At 40.4% G+C, this 25,339-nt stretch overlaps 1 protein-coding gene and 1 long non-coding RNA gene across 3 annotated transcripts; both read right to left on the bottom strand.

Moving 5' to 3' along the window:
* Nucleotides 1-70: 70 nt before the first annotated feature.
* On the bottom strand, nucleotides 71-3,671 carry LOC141753840 (uncharacterized). Of its 2 annotated transcripts, none has more exons than XR_012590509.1 (3): nucleotides 3,520-3,671; nucleotides 1,417-1,695; nucleotides 71-127 (listed from the first exon to the last, which is right to left on the bottom strand). It is a non-coding gene; the product is annotated as an uncharacterized LOC141753840 (long non-coding RNA). The 2 variants fall into 2 exon arrangements; XR_012590510.1 differs by lacking the exon at nucleotides 71-127 and adding an exon at nucleotides 284-339.
* Nucleotides 3,672-11,768: 8,097 nt separating this feature from the next.
* LOC141753822 (uncharacterized) lies at nucleotides 11,769-20,201 on the bottom strand. The gene is made up of 10 exons (XM_074612423.1): nucleotides 19,409-20,201; nucleotides 18,703-18,978; nucleotides 17,922-18,158; nucleotides 16,673-16,828; nucleotides 16,064-16,165; nucleotides 15,167-15,232; nucleotides 15,019-15,060; nucleotides 14,810-14,878; nucleotides 14,654-14,722; nucleotides 11,769-13,512 (listed from the first exon to the last, which is right to left on the bottom strand). Exons 1-10 carry the CDS (start codon nucleotides 19,473-19,475, stop codon nucleotides 13,502-13,504), a joined length of 1,095 nt encoding a protein of 364 aa, XP_074468524.1. The 5' UTR covers nucleotides 19,476-20,201; the 3' UTR covers nucleotides 11,769-13,501.
* Between the last annotated feature and the right edge of the window lie 5,138 nt (nucleotides 20,202-25,339).

Below are 25,339 nucleotides of genomic sequence, written 5' to 3' on the forward strand. Positions count from 1 at the left end.
GTTGTTGTTGGTGCTGGTGTTGTTGTTGTTGTTGTTGTTGTTGTTGGTGTTGTTGTAGTTTTTGTTGTAGTTGTAGTTGTTGTAGCAGTTTTTGTTGTTGTTGTTGTTGTTGTTGTTGTTGTCGTGGCTGTGTGGGGCAGAGGAATACAGTATATATTTGATCAGGTATCTCAGATTGATCAATTTCATTTCATATTAAGATCTGTTTCATCTTCTTTTTCTTTCTGGGTTTCTTCTTGTCTCTCTGTTTCCTTGTTGTATTCGTATCTATAATAGTCAGAGGTGGTTCAGGCGTTGTAGGTGTTGAGGTTGAGGTCGTTGTGGGCGGGGTCTTGTTATCTTCAGGGTGAGAAGGAGGACGTGATACACGGCACAGAAATGCATTTTACCACAGAAAGTCATGAGGTCATGACTCATTTAGAGATGGGAGAAGGCTGTGTGGTTTTTGTGGTGTTTCATTTAGCAAAAGTGTTCTCACGACATATCAATTAACCTCTAAAGCTGCAGTGGGTAGAAATGGAGCAAGATAATGGATGATGACAATTTCAGACAAATGTATAACAGGATAAAATGTTGACATTTTGGACGTAAACTGCAACATGACTGGTTGGCGGAGGCGTACGACCACGAAGTGGTAATTTTATTTTAATCAACAAATTGCGTTACTTTTGGACGGACCGAGGACGGTGCGTCACTAATATTGTGTCCAGATGGTCACCCTAGATTTAAGAAAAACTTGCGATTACTCTCCCGAGACTCTCAAGGTCTAACCTCAACCATCTCGCTAGAGTTTCCCAAATCAAGGGTTATCATCTAGACACAACCAGGGATGGCGTTTCAGTTTCCACTCTTTACATGCACATAGTACATGGGTTTACTTAGTTTCTAGGTTTACTTAGTTTCTAGGTTTACTTACGCGATGAAACTACTTGGTTAAGTTTAGGAAAATATTGTGGTTTGGGTTAAAATAGGGATGTTACGTAAAATAAGTGTTTGTTACGTAACTGGCGTTAGTTAAAGGGGAACACTACCCAAATTAGGAATTACAATATGTTACTTCGATGGCCTAGTAAAGTTCAATCAGTATTTGTGAACATGAGCAACACATTCTCACTCCCAACTCATCAAATACCGCCGCTTGGTCAGCACCCTTCGGAATCGGATACTAACGCACGGGTTACTATACCTTTCCAGAAATGCAGAAGTACACCAAAAACTTCTCAGCTACAGTACCAGGAAGTAAATATGAAAATAGTTATTGTTAAAGGTAAAAATAAAAAACACATTTAAATTAGCCAAAGTGTTTCTATTATCAGGATTTAAGACAAATGAAACATTTAGAGCTCAGAGGCGTGATTCAGGAACAGGAAGCGGAAACAGAAGCTGAACAACATGATTAAAGTTTATTAAAGTTACCTGATGGGATCACCGTCAGCTCCACAGCTGGTTCATTATTACACAAGTATCTTCCAGAGTCTGAGATATTAGTTTTGTGAATGTACAGTGACTTATCTGCCAATGAACTGTATCGTTTGCCCCGGTCTTGAATATGTCTTATGTCTCCGTCACCACCAGCTGTCAGAATGTCAACTATACGTCCATCACTCTCTCTGCTCCACTTCACATCACCCTCCACAGAGTGAGGACAACGCAGAGAGACTGAGGTCTTTTCCTTCACGATTTCATGGATTTTTTCTACAAAAGAAGCAAAATTTACAATAAATAAGCATCTCTTCTCAGACTGTCAGTATCTCTAATATTGCAAAGTGAGTCATAGGATGCAGCGGTCGAAAGTCTTTTTTTTTTTTTAGGGCTGTCAGAGTTAACACGATAATAACGCAAATTTGTTTTAACGCCACTTATTTCTGTAACGCATTAATGCAACTAGCGATTTTTAAGTTGTAGCGGGCTCAAGCTAGAGTGAAGATACTGGTATCATATGAAACTATAAAAACCTAATGAATCCATCGGTACCAACCATGTCATACTAGGTTGTCGAGAAGTAGGCTAAATAACGCTCCAAACTTAAGCTAAATTTTGGTGAGGAAAAACTGTCATGTCCATTTTCAAAGGGGTCCCTTGACCTCTGACCTTCAGATATGTGAATGTAAATGGGTTCTATGGGTACCCACGAGTCTCCCCTTTACAGACATGCCCACTTTATGATAATCACATGCAGTTTGGGGCAAGTCATAGTCAAGTCAGCACACTGACACACTGACAGCTGTTGTTGCCTGTTGGGCTGCAGTTTGCCATGATATGATTTGAGCATATTGTTTTATGCTAAATGCAGTACCTGTGAGGGTTTCTGGATCAATATCTGTCATTGTTTTGTGTTGTTAACTGATTTACAATAATAAATATATGTTGTTAATTAATATCAAATAAAAAAATACTGTACATACATACATTTGCATAAAGCAGCATATTTGTCCACTCCCATGTTGATAAGAGTATTAAATACATTACAAATCTCCCTTGAAGGTACATTCTGAACAGATAAAAAATGTGTGATTAATTTCCGATTAATCACGATTAAATATTTTATTCGATTAACAGCCCTAGTTTTTCTCTTAGGAAGGTTCTTAACGGAGTGAAATGACCCGGAAGTATCTCAGTAGAAGCCATGATAAGAGCTGGTCGAATCCTCTAAATGCTTAAGAAAGGAGCTTCAATTCACCTTTATTATCTCCGTAGGATACACTGGACCGTCCTTTACCAAAAGAAAAAAAACAAGATGGCGATGTCTAACAACCGACGGCCAAAATACAAGATGGCGACGGCACCAAGATGGTGACGGCCAGAAATCGGTTGTACTTAGCTCAACCTTCTCGTGTCACTTCTGGTTCCAAAAAATGTATGGCGACGGCCAACATGCTGAACTCGAGGCTTCAAAACAGCCGGCCACAAACCAACGGGTGACGTCACGGTGACTACGTCCACTTCTTATATACAATCTATGATTAGGACATCATTTTTTCGACTATTCGACCGCAGCCAGAATCCCATTTAGCTGTCGAGCGCTCACTGAGTTTGAATGTGAACTTGGTGTTCCGACATTAACCAGACTTTCACAGAGGAGGGTAATTTCAATGAAGATTGCAGCTCGATCTTCTAAACACATTCTAATGCTTTAACTTTGACCTCTAAAGACCTAGAGTCTACGATGCGTGTCCAGCGGCATTTTGACAGACAGGAAGTGGAAATTCAACAATTGATAATTCCATTTTGTGTCGGCCACAGTTTTGTCTTCACACCATGATAATAACAAAAACACAATCAAATATCAGAGCAGATGATGTTCTGATCAGATGTACCTGAGTAATCTGAACTAAAACTTGTGGTTGAATGACTTCCTGAAGTGCTTTCACTGAACACCAACCTCACGTTGACTATTGAATTTCTATTTGAACATTTGGTTGGAGTTTAACTACAAACATCACTTTATGAAATTAATAAACTGTAAACAACACTGTTAAAACTGCTGAGACAGAATAGATTTATATGAAAAGTTCTTACCTGCAGTGACGCTGCAGCCGAGCACTACAGCTAACAGGCAGACATCCACCCTCATCATCATCCTTCACACAGACTGGAAAGACTGCACAGTGACCACAGTTTCTATCTGAAGTGAGAACAGGAACTCTGCACGCGTGTTGTTCCTCTGACTAAAAAACCCACAATGTGAACTGATATTAATGTCCCTGTCTGTTTCCGTATGTGGTTAATGAATGCTGACGTTTCTTCTTATTTGAATATAATTTAACTCCCACTGAGAGACAGTAAACGATCAGCTTTCTTTATTAAGTTATTAATGTTCAGATCTGTTCATGAGAGTCATAATTCTCTCTGATACACTTGGATGTGACGGTGTTTATTTCTGCTGTATTACTTGTCATTATTAAACTGCAGTATGTTGTCTGGTCATAGAAGAAGTAACTGTGTGTAGGAAAACAACATATTTTCACCTTATAAACCAATGTGTTAACAAACGGACGTCAGCAGTCACAGAGCAACATGATCATCCCATTGGAGTCCTGTTTGTGTAAATAAAAGTCCAATATTTACTCTCTGGTTTGGTCTCCACCAACTCCTGAGGGAATTATCTTTCTACCCTTTTGTATCGCCGTTGATTTACTCTAACCATATGAAATTAAAGTAGAATTAACTAGAGTTACCGCCTCGCGGTTGTATGCCTCCGCCAACCAGCCAAGTGTCAGTTAACATCCATCTCTGTAAATGTCATCACTTCATCATTTTATCCTGTTAGACATCTGTGTGAAATTGTCATAATTAGCATATTAATTCTTGAGTTAGGGCCAAAAATGTGTTTTGTGAGGTCACCAGTTCATCCTTGAGTTCAGGTGGACGTTTGTGCCAAATTTAAAGAAGTTCCCTTCAAGGCGTTCCTGAGAAATGTGTTCTCGAGAACGAGATGTCCGGACGACTATTTCACAAACTGCCGTGAGACTGTGTTGGCATGTGCCATTGTTATCCTTATTTTGAGGTATATTGCCATAACTACACATGAAACAATGTTAGGGATGTTTTGTTTGTTTCTTTAGATGTACTAGAGCTCATAAAGCCACGAGAACGGAGATAATACACAGAACACAAAGCAGAAATCAACTCAGTTTATTTGTACACATTCTCAAGAATAGAAATGGGGAAGGATGTGACTTAAGAGCTTTATGAGAGGAGATGACACGCAGAGAAAAATACATGACTTAATGAAAATGTCGTAGCAGCTGAATGAAAGCAGAAGTGATATGAAGCAAATAAACACCAGACTGTGTAGAAAGAGACTGTCTGAGCTGTGCAGGATGACGTCCTCCATGCTGTCAACCAGACTCCTGTGAGGAGACACGAGAGGACAGATCAGGACATATCACTTCACAACCCCAGTTCTCATGGAAACAGTTTAAAATAAGCATCAACATTTAACTATGAGGCTGTTTGGATTATTTCCTGGGTGGTCAGATATTTTAAAGGTGCAGTGTGTAGGATTTGGGGACATCTAGTGGCGTGGTTGCATAATGCAACCGACTGAATACCCCTCCACTCGGAGTTTGGACTTTTTATTTCACTGATATATCTCTGCTCTTGAAAACAGACACACACACCTGACAGAAAGACATTTCATCTATAGGTGGCGCTACAGCAACATGATGAATTTTAAGGTCCATAACTCACTTTTCATTAGTCTGATTTAGTTGAAATGTTGCCAAATATACAAACCCTGTGAGTGCTTTCTAAACATGACTTCATTAGAGTGTGTTACAATACAGAACTGCTGAACTTTTCAGATGCAAAAAGTTGCGATTTTTTTTTTTTCAACGATTTTGAAGTAAATTTTTTTAATGCCAGAATCAATATATTTGCTTCATTTGAGTCTATGTGGAGGTAGATGGAAGTTACCGCTTTTATTGTTGTAGTCTGAGTAACGTGACGTCATATCCGTTCCGTATCCTTCGACCAAAACAAACCACTGCGAGCCGAAACTAGAAAGTATAAAACGTTGGAGGGTCAGCGTGGATCCGACCTGCACCCTCACATGTTAAATCCAGCGTGGTAAACACTACACATCCAGTAAAGGATGGAAACACTTTGGGTTTCACACGTTGCAGGAAAAGCAGAGCTAGACATCACGACTAAAGCTGCATGCTAACTCCGTCACGGACAGGAAACGTTATCGTATCGCGGTAACGTGCGGCTGAACCTGCTATCGCTCTCATCTCCGTGGTCAAATGGGTCGAAGTTACAACTGTAGAGCACCCAGATACTGACATTTATGTTAAATGCATTGAAACGGCCCCGATGGAGCTGACCATGGATATATAAAGAGAACGGAGCTGACGGGAGAGCTAGAGACCACCTTGGAGAAGTTAGAGGAAGTAGACACGTGTGACTACGTCTGGTTTTCAAAATAAGATGTTAACAAAGGGAACTGTATATACAAAATACATATATAGAAATAAGCTTGATGGATTATATTCACCAGAAATATAAAACATTACATGTCCCTTATAAATTAAAAAGAAAATACCACTAATTTGTGAGGGACATTTTATTGTATTAATTTAGATATTTTCCATCGAATCGGCACCCAAGTATCGTGATAGTATGGAATGGGGAGATAGGTGTATCGTCCCAGCCCTAAAAAAGCCGTTTTAGGTCAGACTATATTCACCTTTTTTCCAGGTGGTGACAGTGATGCTGATCATGATGATTAAATAGAGGATTACAACCACCGTACGAACACACATTGGCCACAGATAAGGAGTCGCTGCAAGAGAAGAAACACTCAGAATCAGAGTTTCATCCATCAACAGTTCAGATCAGATATGCAGGAATGTATGTTGATGTGCATTTATACAGACACTCATATTTACATATTGGAATTGAGTTGATGAAAATTTTGCAAACATTCAAAATTTAGATGTTTCATCTTTTTGTTTCTGTGTTTCTTCATTGTAGTCTGTAGTGTTTGTACACTGTAAACCCAGATTTTATTTGAATTAAACTTTTAAGTGGTCATTACTTATTCTTTTATGTTTAATAAGAAACCGGTGTCATTACTAAATCAGATCAGTTGTTTGCACTAATCAGCTGAAGTTTGCAGTGCAGTTATCATGTTAAGCAGAGATAACTTGGTATGTTAGGTTTCTGTAGGGAGGAGAGGGGCCTGTTTCAAATTGAAGGTGAGCTGATTACAGAGCTCCTTGCAGAAGAAGGGCCGTTAACACCGAGGAGAGAGTCCGTCCTCTCGGTTGCTGCACCGGGTACTCTGAGAGAGCTGTGGATTGTTTTTGAAAGCAACGTCGTGGAATGGTGAGTGTGTCTGATATCTTTCAGGGGAAATTAATTAACATTACTAAAAAGACCACGGCGGTGACCGCAGGTTAGCTACAGTTAGCTACAGTTAGCTTAGTGTTAACGTGCTGTTTTCTGTCGGTTCACAGTTTATAACGTTAACGTTAAACTTGTAACGTCACCACCAGTGTGAGACACACCGCTAAATACTAGCTAGGGCTACCGACGGTCGGCCTCAAGAACCTCAAGCAGGAATTCTATGAAAGCATCGATCGGCACAGTCTTCCTCTTATCGAGATGTTTCGATCCAAGAGCGGGAACATTGGGCAGCAGTTGACACAGCTTTTACAACAGACCAAGGTTGGTTCATACACATTATGCATTGTTTTACAGCTTATGTAATGACAACATGTCACAGAAAGTGCTACTGTATTAGTTGTGCAATTGAGGATGTCACGATACCAGAAATTTAGTAGTCAATACCACAAACAAAAGTAAATCCCATGTACTTCAACATACACTCCTTTATTACCTTTTGCATACTGGTTTTTGTTACACCGTGTCCTAACTGGATGCAAGCACCCGACTATCGCATAGCATCGGACGCTCTCTGTCCATACTGAATGCGTTAAATATGCACTTCTGTTCTACGTCATGTTAACAAACCACTTGCATATCAGCTTTGAGCTCTAGGTCAGACTGGAGACGTAACCGAACGTCACCACTTCAAAGATGGATTAGTAGTACTTGCTATCTAAATTTGTAGCCAACTTTTTAAACAGAAAACACACGTTTTATATTGCGTTGCATCCAGCTAGGACACTATTATCTATTCTATTATCTATTTTATTACAAGATTACATTTACAACACGTGTCCAAATGTAATCTTGTAAAATGTAGTTTTGGAGAGAAACTTGAATAAATCTAGTTGTTTAAAGGAGATGTTTTCACAGCAATATAAAATAGATAATAGAGAGAGAAATATGACCTGTTTAACTTCTCTAAGCAGCTTATAATATAGAATTAAAACTAATGCTAAGAATTATTTTTAATCAAAGAAAATATTTATTTCCTAATCATTTGAATTGTGCATTTTTATGCAAATAACCACGATAGATGACAATAACAAAGGAAAAGGAAAACATTTAGAATTTCTGATGGTGTACACTGACTATGGGACGGTGGACATTATTTTTCGGGATGGTTCCGGGGCGGTGGTGAAAAAAATGCTGTCAATTATAGTTCTTAGAAAGAAAATCTGAATCGGCAGGGCATCTCTACTTTCTTATAAACATTAATTTCTTGTCATTCTAGCTATGTAACGTGTTGTCATTTTACTCCCCAAAAGACTACAGAGCCAACTGCTGTTCGGACATTGGTGCTCAGAGGGCTTCCCATTGTCCTTGGTGACAACCCCACAGACTTCTACAGAGCAGGCTTTGTAAGTAACCTCTTACGTTCTTATATGTATCTAAAAGGACCAGAGTTGGGTGATTTGTGTGTTTGTGTAATCTACTCCAGCAGTCATAACCAATTCACACCTTCCCTCATGGGTCTGACTCTTTTGTGACTAGGCTACATTGCTTAACATTACTGATGGCTATTAAATGAGACATGTCATGATTGTGCTCTTATGTTTATATCGCTTATGAAGGATGCTGATGATGATGACTCATTCCGCCACATTGAGATTGGAATCCTCCAGGTTGAGCCTGAAGGTGCTGCGGTTGCATCTTCCCTGCATCTCAGTTCAGCCTCTTTGAAGGTCATCATTGAGGGAGAAGTTGTGATGGACAACATTAAAGACCTCCCTAAAGCGATGTACCTTCTGTTTGGACTTTCATATGCACTGCATCTCAACTACCCCAAATCTATAAAGTTCACATTCCAGTTCATCCTACCGGTACTTCTCACATTGGGCCACAGTGAACTAAAACCAAGGTCACAAACCTTGAAGAACCAGCTTGCAATGTAAAGAAATGCTATGTTGGTCTCAAAGGAGGTCACACACATGCACGCACACACACATGCACACACACATACATACACACACAAAATCCATAAGGTGCTCCCATATAAGAAATGTTTGAGCTGTGCCTTTTTTTTGTCTACCTGTATCTGTCTGAGTACAAATGTTGACATTCTGTTGTGTGTCTATTGTTATGAGGATGATAGTTCTGTAGCATAATGAATATGTGAACACTATATGTACAGTATGTATACTTGTATATAATGTTTAGGTCTTAGCTGCAGAGTCAGCTTATCCACCTACTTGTGTTCTACAGTACAGGATGTAGAAGTGTATGCTCAGGACTGCATATTAGTTTATTTATAAAGTTTATTTGTTGTCAATAAAATACATTGGCAAATTTAAATGTACTGTTTCATTTCTTCCCTTCAATGCAATTTATTGAAACAATAAAATCTCAAAATCACAATAGTATAATTAATTAAATTAGAAGAAGAGACATTAGTTGTATTAACAAATGACTTTAAGTAGCAATGACTTACATTTTTTTTGTCATTTGTTACATATGTTTATGTTTATTTAACTTAAAATAATAATTTCATATAACTTAAGTTTTTGACTAAAGACTACAAATATTAGCTTAGTTATGTCTACTCGTGCAATGAAGGTTCTAAGTTGATTCAACTTGACCTGTTTAGTTTGACATTATGTCAAAACTTAACTGGTTTAGTGCAACCGGTTTCCATGCAAATTTCTAGTAAACTCAACTTATTCGGGTTAAGAGTGTAGCTGTGAGTGGCCGGCTCAGCCGTCGCCATGTTGAGAGCCATGCAGAGGCAATAGATATGCTTCCAATTTCACATTTAGGACCTTTAAAGTTTAGCAGCTAAAGCCAGTTTTATAAAACAAATAATGTCAGATATGGATCATAGATAAATAAATAAAAACTTAGCAGAGGAGCTAAACAATGTGTCCTTTTTAAATACATCCATGACAGCAGCTGTTGCAGTTGTACTGATGGTTTGCTGGATGCTGGTCGTCTCTGGTGGCTCTGATTAATCAAAAAGAATAATGATAAATCACCTCCTGTTCTTAAGGCTGATGCAAAACACAACTACATGCTCAATATATTCCTTTAAACGTGACATTTTGCACAATGAGCTTTTGCTTGTGTTTTTTTTCAGAATAGATTCAAATTATTTTTTTAAATCAGCTTTTGTAGGAACATTTATATAAAGTCAAGTCATTAAATTCCAGATAAACAAACCAGCAGTCAGGACGGTGAGTCTGGCCTGCAGCTGTCCGTTGCACAGGTACTCTCCAGCGTCCTCCGGCTGCAGGTCCCGTTCCTGAACCGGGTCAGGACGGTCTCCCACCTCCCTCCCTCCCTCCGCTGAGACCACCTCTTTTTGGGTTTGGAGGAGCCGCTGCAGGGGAGCAGCAGCGTCCGGCCTGCAGACACTATGAAGTCACGGCCTGAGGGGGCACAGACACAGAGGAATTATGGGTATTCGTCATTGTTATTTACTCTCGTAAATTTCCGACTTTATAATCTCACAAATTTGAGAATTTCTTTTTGTAAATTTACGATTTTATAATCTCGCAGATTTGTGAGTTTTGTTCTTGTAAATTTACGATTTTATAATCTTGCAAATTTTTTTTACTTTTTTCTCGTAAATTTCCGACTTTATAATCTCGCAAATTTGAGAATTTCTTTTTGTAAATTTATGACTTTATAATCTCCCAAATTTGTGAGTTTTATTCTTGTAAATTTGCGACTTCATTTTACAAATTTATGGTTTTTATATTTTTAATTTGCAACTTTATAATCTTGCAAATTTTGAAAAACCACACCTCTAGATGTCACTAAATCCTACACAATGTACCTTTAAAGATGTTAAAGGCATAAAATACTCACAAACTAGCTGAGCTCAAAGCTTCATAATCCGTCCAACGGTTTAAAGACACACTTCTAAATATGTCCCCTCATTCCCATAATGCACCACTCCTAGCTACGCCTCCAGCGTATACCTTTTAGCACCTGCAGCTCGGCCACCAGCTGCTGGTTGCAGCGAAACTTCCCGTCGTCAGAGTCGTCAAGCCGCAGGAGGCAGAGGCCGCCGCCAGAGGCCGCCGCCAGAGGCCGCCGCCAGACAGCAGGCGGTAGCGTTGGCGGTCCGCGTTGGTCTCGTAGCTGCCCTGTCGGGTCACCGGGACCTCCCGGTCCCGATGAGTCCAGACCACATCAGAGCTGTCTGGGCCACCACATTGCAGGCAGACGCCATGATTCTCCGGGACTGAGTACCGGATCACTGCTGAAGGACAGAAACAGATCTGAACCTACTTTAGACCTTATCTCATTCTATTTCGGTACTTTCCCTGCAGTGCAATATTTCATAATAACATTTTCAAACACACGACTTCATGTCTTTATGACGGCACCGTGTCATCAAACGGAAATATTCTGTCCTCCATATTTCCCAGCTGCTTTTTTGGATGTGGCGCTGCGTCACTCACATCCAGCTGATGGTCAGTTTTTAGCCTGTTTCCTGTTTTATCTCATGGAAACAGGCTCCAGCCAGTCGGCCTTAAATATAACAACGAAGGAAACAAACTGAAATTACAATAACTGACAGTGTGACTGCTCTTCATGAGAAAAAATAACATTTATAATGTGCAGAATTGTTTTAATTAAAGAATTGAAAGCTATAATTACAATAAAACTGTATGGGGAAAAGATGTAAGGGCTAATACTTGTTAAAAATAAATAACTTAATAATAATAATAACAATGATAATCATAAAAATATATATTTTTAATATATAATATATATTTTTTAAATATATATAAACTTTGTTTATATATAAACATGTCACAAGTCACAGAAAATATTGTCATAAAAATGTTGTTGATTTTCATGAATTACTTTTAGTTGAAGATTCTGTATGTTTATGAATTTAAAGCAGTTCAAGAAAAAGCCTAGACTGTTTTTTATTTATTTATGTTAAATTTTATATCACAATCAAACAGTATTTTGCGTATACAGTGTACATGTAGTATCTTCATTCCGCTGAGTCAAACAACTTTCAGTTTAAAAAATAAACATTTATTTTGAAGTATTTAATGTCTCAAACTGTGACATTTAAGATGTCTTTTATTTAGACATGAAGACATGTGATATATTTTACACACCAACACAGAAAACAATTCAATAATACAGTAATATAATATAATAAAATAACCATTTTTAAAGATTGAGAATAGATGATATTGTGCAAATACTTTTGCACATGTAACAAGAATTAAAAGTGAATACAGTTCATATTAAAATGTTAATATATGAATGTGAAAGCCACCTGTACCTGTGGAGTTTCCACTGCAGTGGATCAGAGCTGTGTGCAGGAACCAAACGTGACAGAAGATCATGAAACTGAACATCTTCAGATGTAAAGCATCAAACTGCTGCTGCTGATCCAGGTCTGAAGCTTCAGTCTGTCAGAGACACTTTTCCACTTGTTCTTCTTCCTCTTTCCTGTTTCAAAGACCTCGTCATCGTCCCGGAAAAATGGATGTTTGTATTCACAGCATTTAGCTGCTGTCTTCAATAAGGACTGTAAAATCAATGAAACTGAAGAAGCAATATGTCACCTACAGGTACATCTAATTTAGAATAAAATAGAATAGAATAGAATAGAAAGCTTTATTGTCATCGTATTAAATACGAGATTCACAGTTGCCACTCCTGGTCAGTGCTTTAAAACAAATACTTGACAAGACTAAACGAGGCAGGTAAAACATATAACGGGTAAAATACACACACAGCTATAAAGCAAATAAAACAGGAATAAAACAGGTAAAGTAGATGTAATGTAAACAGAATTAATTGCCCTTGAAAAATAGGTAGAGATGATGTAATAAAAAACATTTCTGAAAACATTTAAAGAATTCTGAATTTAAAGGTGCAGCGTGTCGGATTTGGCGGCATCAAGTGGTAAGGTTACAGATTGCAACCAACTGAAAGTTCTCCCGTGTGTTGAGCATAGACCGTATATACTGTGAGACCCATCACCCACTGATTGGTATACTACGGTTTAGAAGCCGTGACTTCAGTCGTCAACATCTTGGTTTTTGGCGGTTGCCTTCTTGGTTTTTGGCCATCGCAATCTTGGTTTTTGGCCGTCGTTTTTGCAACCAGAAGTGAAACGAGCTAAGAGCGACCGAACCCTGAATAAGACATTTTTAGGCAACCAAAATGTTTATAATTACATTTTTTTTAACTGAAAACACACTGTGAAAGGGTTAAAGTTCTAAGACAAAAACACGGACAACTCCCAGACCGGACAATGCCGTGGTAGCGACCTGTCAATCACAAGGTAGCCCCGCCCTAAAGCATCCCCTGCTTTATGGTCTATTTGACTCTAAATGGGACCATAATTTACTAAATGAACATCATGCTGTATTGAAAAAGACTTGAAACTAGCGACTGAGACCATAAACTCATGTTTACAATGTTTACTGAGGTAATAAATCAAGTGAGAAGTAGGCTCATTTTCTCATAGACTTCTATACAATCAGACTTGTTTTAGCAACCAGAGGAGTCGCCCCCTGCTGGCTGTTAGAGAGAATGCAAGTTTAAGGCACTTCAGCGTTGGCTTCACTTTTCAGACACGGAGGTTGCCCACTGGTTTCTGCAGTAAAGAATAGGAATCGTCAGTGAGCTATGATGAACCTGTAGATTGAGAAAAACACAAAACATAGAATTTTTTTCAGTTTCATTCTCATTCAGCATTTTGATAAAGTAGGATTTTGTTTCTCTTATCTTCAATTTTAAATGTAATCCATTTTACGTATCTCAGGTTATAATAACCAGTAAACCTACAGTGCATATGTATTAACCAACCTGATTTCTTTATAGCAGACCTTTGCTATGTATAACAGACCGTTGCTATGCATAACAGACCGTTGCTATGTATAACAGATTGTTGTTATGTATAACAGACCGTTGCTATGTATAACAGGCAGCTGCAATGTATAACAGGCAGTTGCTATGTATAACAGACCATTGCTATGTATAACAGACCGTTGCTATGTATAACAAACCGTTGCTATGTATAACAGACCGTTGTTATGTATAACAGACCGTTGCTATGGGCGCAGTTCTGATGTTGGACTCTGGTTAACAATTTACAAATTATTGGTTACTTCAGTAAGTAGCCGTGTAATAAGCGGGATAATGTACAGACCCCGTCGGCGTTTACTCCACAACAATGACCGGCTTGCTGTACATTATCCTTTACCTATTACACACTTTGGCGTAATATCGGGTTGACGACAATTCCGCGTGCCATGATAACGCATTTTTTTGCTTTTCGCGTGTAATTTCACGCCGCGTTGTTACTGTGAAACTCTATGTTATTCAACAAAACTTTGGAAACGGCCGCAGTTAGGTTTAGGAAAAACATCACGGTTGGGCTTAAAATATGTACGTAAATAACTTAACCTATGTACGGAAAACACTTCACAAACGTCACTAAAATAACACTTTGGGACACAAACAGCGGTTTCCTGGTTGAAAGTCCTGTGTTTGTTGGATCCATCCACCTCCCCTCCTTCAGTCTCTCTTGCTTGTTACTCTACCTCACTAGCTCTGAGTGTAGTATATTCATGCCGACGCGTTTACATTGCAGTCAATACAGACTACATGGCATGAAATGACACGCCAAAAGCAAGAACGGCGTTCTTATTGCACGCAAAATGACTTACAAATTACCGTGCCATTCATACGCCATTTTGGTGCGACCGGCTGGTATTTACAGAGTTCACATTTAATATCATGCAGACCAAAATGAGGAGCGAATAGTTAAAGTTACCTTTATCGTTTCCACCAATAAAAGTGCTGCCAACAAAGGAATATGTGGACTCATTGGGTAGAGATGTGTCTGTAAAAAGAAATTAAACATACTGAATATATATACTGTATGGAACCAGAATATTTAGTCAAATGTTGATGAGAGCTCCGTCGTTACCGCTCTTCTTCACCACTGGAAGAAGATCAGGGATGGTGGAGTACGTGGGATCATTATTGTTTGATCCAGCTATTAAAACATTGAAAAACAAGCGTTATTAACCACGTTAAAACAACAGAAGACCGTCCCATTCGTCTGCTTTTCTTAAAGGTAGTTGGGGAAATATGTTTATTTTATTATTATTTCTTTCTTATTATATAATTATTTACCTGGAAAATCTGCCAGGGAGTATATAGCAGTTAGTCCACCTGCTGGTCCACCAAAATAAAACATTTTGATGTCAGTCTCGATCATAATAGAAAAAAGGAAGTGGTCTGTCTTTTTAAAAAAAAAAGAGGAACTCTTCTTAGTTCTCACCATTTGACGGCTGAAACATCGACCCGTCCTGTATCTCATCATAGACGGGGCTAATTTCTCTTCTTCCTGTGGAAAACAGAACGTCATTACATTAGTAATCTGCTGAGTAATCACTGACGAAGTGACGTCACATTGGGCTGTAGTGTAGCGTGACATCGCTGTTGTGTACAGACCATTTTTGTGTCAACGTCATGATTACATCACGGTGTTAACTGGAGGTGAAACAAAGGAAAGACTGGAGGATAAAATGTCATCTTGCTGTGTTGTTGGGTGCCAGAATCCAGATTTCACATTTATACATTTGAGATGACAAACTGTGATTCGAGGCTCTAGCGAGCTACAATATCGGTGAATCGTTTCAGAGAGTAACTACCTCTAATCTACCGGAGCTATCAGAGCTTATCATTATTGTATATCATTTATTTATTTATTGATTATTCATTTGCACATCTTATTTAAAGGTCCCATATTGTGCTCATTTTCAGGTTCATACTTATATTTTGTGTTTCTACTAGAACATGTTTACATGCTTTAATGTTAAAAAAAACCACTTTATTTTCCCCATACTGTCTATACCTGTATTTACCCTCTGTCTGAAACGCTCCGTTTTAGTGCATTTCAACGGAATTGCAACAGAATTGCGTTACCTGGCAACAGTTTGGGTCCATGTTTACTTCCTGTCAGCTGATGTCATTCACATACACTGCAACAGGAAATAAACTGGGACACATTTAGAATGTTTACGTTTAAAACCACGGTATTAGTGGCACGGTATTTATAAAGCACTTAAACCTGCTTTATAATGTAAAAGACATGAAAATCTTCCTTTTTACAATATGGGACCTTTAATATATATTTATTTTCCTCTGATGTGTGTACAGGTCAGGGTTGGTTCACCTCGTCTTTTCAACCTGCGAGTAAAGTAGATGACGACGATGATGACGAGGAGGAGGAGGAAGGAAACAACTATTCCAAACACCAGATGAAGAAGTGGCTTCGCTGGAAGACAAAGTAAGAATGAATAACTAACAACATGTCAGTTACAAATACAGCCGAGTGTTATTATATAAACTACAGTATGTTGATGTGTAATTTTAATTTCAGCATAATTACAGACACTAGATTCTGTAGCTTAGAACTGATGGTTGCATCGTATTTACTGTCGGCTCTGATGTTTGTACATTTTTCTGTCTTGGTTTCTCAGAAGGACTTTGTTTCTTTCCTGTAGTCTTACCTGGGCCTGCCACCGATGTTGTAGTTGCTGTTGTAGTTGTTGGTGTTGGTGTTGTTGTTGTTGTTGTTGTTATTGTAGTTTTTGTAGTAGTTGTTGTTGTTGTTGTTGTTGGTGTCGTGTCTGTGTGGGGCAGAGGAATACAGTATATATTTTACCAGCTCTCTTAGATTGATCAATTAAATTTCATATTAAGAACTGTTTCATCTTATTATTCTTTTTCTTTCTGGGTTTCTTCGTGGTTCTCTGTTTCGTTGTTGAAGTCGTATCTTTACTTGTCAGAGGTGGTGTTGATGATACAGATGTTGCTGCTGCTGCTTGTCTCGTTGTAGGTGTAGCTGTGGTTGTTGCTGTCGATGTTGCTGCTGCTGCTGATGTTTGACTCGTTGTAGGTGTTGAGGTTGAGGTCGTTGTGGGCGGGGTCTTGTTATCTTCAGGGTGAGAAAGATGACGTGATACACGGCACAGAAATGTATTTTACCACAGAAAGTCATGAGGTCATGACTCATTTAGAGATGGGAGAAGGCTGTGTGGTTTTTGTGGTGTTTCATTTAGCAAAAGTGTTCTCACGACATATCAATTAACCTCTAAAGCTGCAGTGGGTAGAAATGGAGCAAGATAATGGATGTATAACAGGATAAAATGATGACATTTTGGACGTAAACTGCAACGTGACTGGTTGGCGGAGGCACACAACCACGAGGCGGTAATTATAGTTTAATCAACAAATTCTCACTCCCAGTGCCCTCGGCATCGGAGACCGACGCACGGGGTACCCCTCTTGCGTTACTTTTGGACGGACTGAGGGCGGTGCGTCACTAATATTGTGTCCATCTCGCTAGAGTTTCGCAAATCAAGGGTTACCATCTAGACACAATCAGGGACGACGTTTCAGTTTCCACTCTTTACATGCATATAGTGCATAGTTTCTAGGTTTACTTAGTTTTTAGGTTTACTTATGCGATGAAACTACTTGGTTAGGTTTAGGAAAAGATTGTGGTTTGGGTTAAAATAGGTATGTTACATAAAATAAGTATGTTTGTTACGTAACTGGCGTTAGTTAAAGGGAACACTACCCAAATTAGGAATTACGATATGTTACTTCCATGGCCTCGTAAAGTTCAATCAATATTTGTGAACATGAGCAACACATTCTCACTCCCAACTCGTCAAATACCGCCGCTTGGTCAGTGCCTTTCGGAATCGGATACCAACGCATGGGGTACCCCTCTAGCGTTACCTTTGGATGGACATATAATATAAACAATATATAAGTATGTTACATGGATAGTGTCCTTACAAAATAAACTTCCGTTTTCACAGGTAGTTAGGTTTAGGCAACACAACCACCTAGTTAGGGAACGGTCGTAGTTGATGTTAACTTCATCGCGACCCTTCATAGCACTCATCGGAGACCGATGCTGAGGGACGCTGACCAAATGGCGGCATTTGACGTGTTAGGAGTGAGAACGTTATGGGCTGGCTGAGCCTTGAGGAAGACAAGTCTGACTTCTTGTGTCTCACCTTTGATCACATTCAGGTAAAAAGCTGGTTTTCCATTACAGTAGTAAAGTCCAGAGTTACCAAGATCCACGCCTGTTACGGTCAACGTCTGGTCAACAACTGAAACATGAAACCCTCTTTGATTTTGTAAGTCACGAAAGCCTGTGCTGCTCCATGTTACAGTATCTGATCCTCCAACATCATGAGGGCATGTCATAGTGACGCTGGTCTTCTCTGTAGCATCAAGTCTGGTTGCTCCTGCACACAACAAACATTCATGTTTTATAAAGCACCAAAAACTTCTAACACATATTCAGGAAGAAGAGTTTTAGGGGGGAGATCTTTCTCATGTGACTCTACATGAACAAGAGGACTTGTTTCTTTTATAGTTTTTATAGTATAGACCCCTTTTCTGTTAGTAAACATGATGACGTATTTTGTGGAGTGGAGGCAGAATAATTCTCTGAACACGTTAGTTAACGTTCCCTAGCAAGTTTTGTTGGCTGAAGAAAATACTAGTTTCTCTCAATATGTACTTTTCTGATCCAGAAATGCAGAAGTACACCAAAAGCTTCTCAGCTACAGTTCCAGGAAGTGAATATGATAATAGTTGGTGTTAAAGGTAAACAAATACAAAATAAAGCAAATTTACATTTTAAAAACACCATTTAATTAATGTGCCGAAGTGTTTCTTTTATCAGAGTTTAAGACAAATTAAACATTTAGAGCTCAGAGGCGTGATTCAGGAACAGGAAGAGGAAACAAAATGCAGAACAACTTGATTAAAGTTTATTAAAGTTACCTGATGGGATCACCGTCAGCTCCACAGCTGGTTCATTATTACACCAGAATCTTCCAGAGTCTGAGATGTTAACTCTGTGAATGTACAGTGACTTATCTGCGAATGAACTGTATCGTCTGCCCGGGTCATTGTGTCTTATGTCTCTGTCACCATCAGCTGTCAGAATGTCAACTATACGTCCATTAATCTCTCTGCTCCACGTCACTTCACCCTCCACAGAGTGAGGACAACGCAGAATCACTGAGGTCTTTTCCTTCACGATTTCATGGATTATTTCTACAAAAGACACACAATTTTCAATAAATAATAAAGTTCACATGTGACTGTCAAATGCAGTGATCGCACATTAAATATATATGATCTTGTTAACAGAGTGCTGCAGGGATGACGTATTTTTGAAGGCCAACCAGGAAGTTAGCAACGCCCTGGTTCCCTCGAGTGTTAAAACGTTAACTCATTTCTAGGTTTTAGGACTCATTCCTGTAGCATTCTATAGAGTCGTGATGTCCCATGAAACAGTTGTGACAATTGTTTAGAGAAAGTTAAGACTGTTTAGAGAAATGAGCCAAAGCGATCGAGGAAAAACTGTGAATAGAGTTCAGTTCAGTGCCGTTGAGTTTCAGGATGTGAGCCAGTTATATTGAGGAGATGATGTAACCAATAAGAAACAGGTGAAGAGTAACTGATTAATATGAAAAGTTCTTACCTGCGGCGACGTTGCAGCCCAGAATAAAGGCCAACAGGCAGCTGAAGATATTCACCCTCATCTTCATACAGACTGAAATGATTCAGTACTCAGAATAACGTCTGACTTCAACTTATATTTAAGATGAGAACAGGAACTGTGTGGTTAGATGAGTGCCTCTCAAACAAAAACACCTCTCTTTGTGGTCGATGAGCACTGATGTGTCTCTTTAGTGTGTGATTTCATGCATCTTTCATCATCAACAAATACTGTGTTGGCACTGGAAAGTATTGTGTGTTTCCACCCACAGTAAAAGTTTAACTGGTCAGTTCGATGTTAATCGAAATGATAGATGTTAAAGGGACTGTTTGTAAGAATCAGAATGTCTTGTTAACAGCGACCCCTGTGGCCGTTAAGTCAATGAAAGTCAGCGTCGGGCTCGCGCTTGTGCTCGCTCTAAATAGATATGAACGAGCATCGCTAAACACAGTGAGGCGACACACGTCAGCTAAAACCACAATATCACTCTATATTTCAGCTGCTTGGCAGTAATGTTAGCTGACCAGACGAAGGTCTCTCGATGAATCAGTGCTGATCCTAGTGTTGGCTTTTCCTGCCTCAGCCTCCCGGTCAGAGGGAGACACCGGAGTTTTGGTCAGAGACGATAACGTTTCTCGCTGCGGAGCTCCGTCACTTCACAACACACGGGAAACCTCTGTTGGTCTGGAGGAGCTGCAGCAGTTATTTCTGCACAAACGTTCACTGTAAATTCACTAGATATTCTCAGAGCTAAACTAACTCTTCTGCAGTGTGGAGTGTGCGTTCATGCACGTGAGAGTGGAACGAGCTGAGTGAAGGCAGGCAGAGGAGCAGAGGAGCAGAGACTCCGGCCCTGGAGACCAAAGATACGGTCTCCAACCGCGTCCTCCGACCGCGTCCTCCGACGCGACTCGCCGCCTCTTGAAACTCACGAGAATCTTTTAAAATAAACGTTGTCGGTCCAAAATAAAGACAGATTCAGCAACTGCACGGCTTATTTCTCGCTTCAAATGTTTTCAGAAACGCATTTTGGTGAACTATTTTCGTGAAATAAGAGAAGAAAGTTTCCAAACGAGCCTCCATACTGTTTCCGGTTTGAAAGCTGGGAGCAGCAGCCAACGGAGGGAAAGCGTTCATCCAATCAGGAGACTAGTGCCTTGTTTCTAGGGACAGCCCACCAAGCGTCCAATGCTGGGAAGCGTCGCGTCCCCTCGCGATAAAAAACGCCCCATGTGGACACGTACCATCACTCACAGTCAGTGCATGGAGTGCCCGTGGCGCGGAGAAGATCGTCCCATCATTCTGCCTTGAATTAAGTAAAGAAAAAAAAAAAACGTCTCTCGGACGGGAGCCGGCTCTTATCGTTCACTTAAAGGGACTGTTTGTAACTTTTTACACGTATAAATCTACGGGGTCGGTTTCCCATGCGCGCTCGCGTTAGGCTATGCTGTTCAGATTCCTGTGGACACGTACCATCAGACTCCAACACAAACTACACGGAAGCACCAAAACCTCAAAGTTATATCTAGTGAAGCCCGTCTGTTAAACAGTGTTGGCCGCGGTCGGAGGACGCGGGGGAGACCGTAGCTTTGGTCTCCAGGACCGGAGTCTCTGCTCCTCTGCCTGCCTTCACTCAGCTCGCTCCACCTCACGTGCATGAACGCACACTCCACACTGCAGAAGAGTTAGTAGCTCTGAGAATATCTAGTGAATGTTCAGTGGACGTTTGTGCAGAAATAACTGCTGCAGCTCCTCCAGACCAACAGAGGTTTCCCGTGTCTTGTGAAGTGACGGAGCTCCGCAGAGAGAAACGTTATCGTCTCCGACCAAAACTCCGCTGTCAGAATGTCAACTATACGTCCATCAATCTCTCTGCTCCACGTCACTACACCCTCCACAGAGGGAGGACAACGCAGAGAGACTGAGGTCTTTTCCTTCACGATTTCATGGATTATTTCTACAAAAGACACACAATTTTCAATAAATAATAAAGTTCACATGTGACTGTCAAATGCAGTGATCGCACATTAAATATATATGATCTTGTTAACAGAGTGCTGCAGGGATGACGTATTTTTGTAGGCCAACCAGGAAGTTAGCGACGTCCTGTTTCCCCGAGTGTTAAAACGTTAACTCATTTCTAGGTTTTAAGACTCATTCCTGTAGCATTCTATAGAGTCGTGATGTCCCATGAAACAGTTGTGGCAATTGTTTAGAGAAAATTAAGACTGTTTAGAGAAATGAGCCAAAGCGATCGAGGAAAAACTGTGAATAGAGTTCAGTTCAGTGCTGTTGAGTTTCAGGATGTGAGCCAGTTATATTGAGAAGATGATGTAACCAATAAGAAACAGGTGAAGAGTAACTGATTAATATGAAAAGTTCTTACCTGCGGCGACGTTACAGCCCAGAATAAAGGCCAACAGGCAGCTGAAGATATTCACCCTCATCTTCATACAGACTGAAATGATTCAGTACTCAGAATAACATCTGACTTCAACTTATATTTAAGATGAGAACAGGAACTGTGTGGTTAGATGAGTGCCTCTCAAACGAAACACCTCTCTTTGTGGTCGATGAGCACTGATGTGTCTCTTTAGTGTGTGATTTCATGCATCTTTCATCATCAACAAATACTGTGTTGGTACTGGAAAGTATTGTGTGTTTCCACCCACAGTAAAAGTTTAACTGGTCAGTTCGATGTTAATCGAAATGATAGATGTTAAAGGGACTGTTTGTAAGAATCACAATTGCTTGTTAACAGCGACACCTGTGGCCGTTAAGTCAATGACAGTCAGCGTCGGGCTCGCGCTTGCTCGCTCTAGATAGACATTAACGAGCATCACTCAAAACAGTGAGGCGACACACGTCAGCTAAAACCACAATATCACTCTATATTTCACCTGCTTGGCAGTAATGTTAGCTGACCAGACGAAGGTCTCTCCATGAATCAGTGCTGATCCTAGTGTTGGCTTTTCCTGCCTTAGCCTCCCGGTCAGAGGGAGACACCGGAGTTTTGGTCAGAGACGATAACATTTCTCGCTGCGGAGCTCCGTCACTTCACAAAACACGGGAAACCTCTGTTGGTCTGGAGGAGCTGCAGCAGTTCTTTCTGCACAAACGTTCACTGTAAATTCACTAGATATTCTCAGAGCTACTAACTCTTCTGCAGTGTGGAGTGTGCGCGCATGAACGTGAAAGTGGAACGAGCTGAGTGAAGGCAGGCAGAGGAGCAGAGGAGCAGAGACTCCGGCCCTGGAGACCAAAGATACGGTCTCCCCCGCGTCCTCCGACTGCGGCCAACACTGTTTAACAGACGGGCTTCACGAGATAGAACTTTGAGGTTTTGGTGCTTCTGTGTAGTTTGTGTTGGAGTCTGAGTCTGAACAGCGTAGCAACACGCGAGCGCGCATGGGACACCGACCCGCAATGATTTATACGTATAAGAAGTTACAAACAGTCCCTCTAAAACGGCTTGCCATAGGTATTCAGTTGGTTGCAATCTGCACTTTGTTGCCACAAAAATCCTACGCACTGCATCTTTAATGGACTAGTTTGGAAAACACACTCATGTGCTTTCTTTTTAACAATAAAATGAGAAAGTGCAATGCATGTTTTTTAGCCTAACTTAGTATAAAGACATCTTGAGAAGTGGAGTTTAATTGATTTAAAAACAAGCTGCAGTGCAGAAAGAAGAAGTCCAGTTTCAGCATGTCCTCATTGGAGTTATGCAACAACTCCCCCTCTACATCTCTACACATTAAGATTCAAAATAATAGTCTCAGCAGCAGGAGTTTACTTTAAGCAAAGCTTTATTTGTGTAAACCAGCTTCTGTTATTTCGAGTATAATCTTTTTTTTGCTCAGATAAACCGTGATTGGCTAGCACGCACGTCAATAAAACGCGGACCCGGAATCCCCGCGATTCTATTGGCTGATTGTGCCTGTCCATCAAAATGCGCTGTTGTGATTGGTCCAAATCACCTTTTAAAACCCCGCCCCCTTTACATCACCCCTCAACGATAGGCTGACAGACACTCCAATCGCACTCTCTGAATGAATCCTCCCCATTGGCTCTTTGTCTTGTCAATCACAACATTCTCTGCTGTGATTGGCTGCTCTGTCACAAGTGGGCGGCAACTTTTCCGGAAAATGCTAGTGATGGGAATTCCGTCTCTTTTTAGTGATCCAGATCATTTGGCTCAGCTCACCAAGAAGAGCCGGCTCTTTCGGCTCCCAAACGGCTCTTCATTTTACTTCACTTCTGCCTTTTTATAATTCAGCCAAATTTAGCTTTAGCTGTTTTGACCTATGATTAGTATGTGTGCACATATATCACTTAAATTATTCAATATAATTATACTAAACCTCATCATTTCCAGAATACCATAATTTGACAAGCTGATTCGTTTCCGACTGTCACTTGTCTTTTCTGCTATTGGCACATTGGCAACGCACTCCTCTCTCTTTCTCTCCTCCTCTCCCTCCTGCTCTGTACCTGTAGACCGTTAGTGCGCCGCGCACCCTCGCCCCTCTCTGCTTGATGATATGATCCTTGTCTGTCATCACCTGATTGGTCGCACGGACGTCATTAACACAACATTTAGTCACAGTCAGTGCATGGAGTGCACGTGGTGCGGAGAAGATCATCCTATCATTCTGCCTTGAATTAATTAGAGAAAGAAAAAAAAAACGGCTCTCGGACGGGAGCCGGCTCTTATGGTGCGTGTCCACAGGCTCCGTGCTTTCCACGCTCCCCATTCATTGTCTATGTAAGCAGCCGCGCATTGCATTCTGGTAGCGTGGCGTTGCGATTCGAGAAACGGAGCGTCACAACGCCCGCTCCTTATTTGCATAAAGTTGAGGGCAAGTCTAATTTATGCAGATCACGGGCGTCCGACGCGACCCCGCCGCCTCTCGTCGAAACTCAACAGAATCTTTTAAACTAAACGTAATCGATCCAATATAAAGACAGATTCATCAACTGCACGGCTTATTTCTCGCCTCAAATGTTTTCAGAAACACATTTCGGTGAACTACTTTCGTGAAATAAGAGAAGAAAGTTTCCAAACGAGCCTCCATGTTGTTTCCGGTTTGAAAGCTGGGAGCAGCAGCCCACGGAGGGAAAGCATTCGTCCAATCAGGTGGGGACAGCTTTGTGTCTAGTGACAGCCCATAGTGATGGCGAGCTGAAGCTTCATGAAGCATTGAAGCTTTCCAGCAAATTGGTTTGGAAAAGGGTTCATTTCTCGAGGCTTCATGTGCACGGAACCACCTGGTGGTCAAAGAGTGTAAAACAGGCAGATATGATCTTAACCATGTGATCTGTGATATACTGTATTTAGAGCCAGTAAAGGCTGTTGGGGAATGACTATAAACAATGAACAAACATATATTACCATGTAATCTATTTATATCTATATAATATTTAAAATAATGTTTATTTTGTAATAAGTATATTATGAGTATATAACATACATGTATAATAAACTGTAATTGTTTTATGAGTAATGCATCTTATGTGTGTAAACCAATCCTTTGGTCAATAATTGTATTGTAGTGTAAAATAATATAATAATGGCAGGAGGGGTAATATTAGTGTTCTGTGTCACTTCTGGAAAGTGGCGTTGGTTCAACCAGTGAAGATCTGAACCACTTCCTGAACCAGTCAGCGGTATGGCCGGGCAGCGAGGCTTCGGACGTCATCAATGACGTGATTGGTCTAAAACGATACAAGCCTCGATACGCGCATCGCGGAAAACTTCCTGGATTACTCGACACGTGCTTACACAGCATGTAAGATCACTAACAGCCCACCAAGCGTCCAATGTTGCGATAAAAAACGCCCCTGTGGACACGTACCATTATCGGTCACTTAAAAGAGTCGGCTCTTTGAACCGGCTCGTTCGCGACCAAC

This window comes from Sebastes fasciatus, chromosome 17 (genome assembly GCF_043250625.1).
Source record: "Sebastes fasciatus isolate fSebFas1 chromosome 17, fSebFas1.pri, whole genome shotgun sequence".
In the NCBI taxonomy this organism is placed as follows: Eukaryota; Metazoa; Chordata; class Actinopteri; order Perciformes; family Sebastidae; genus Sebastes; species Sebastes fasciatus.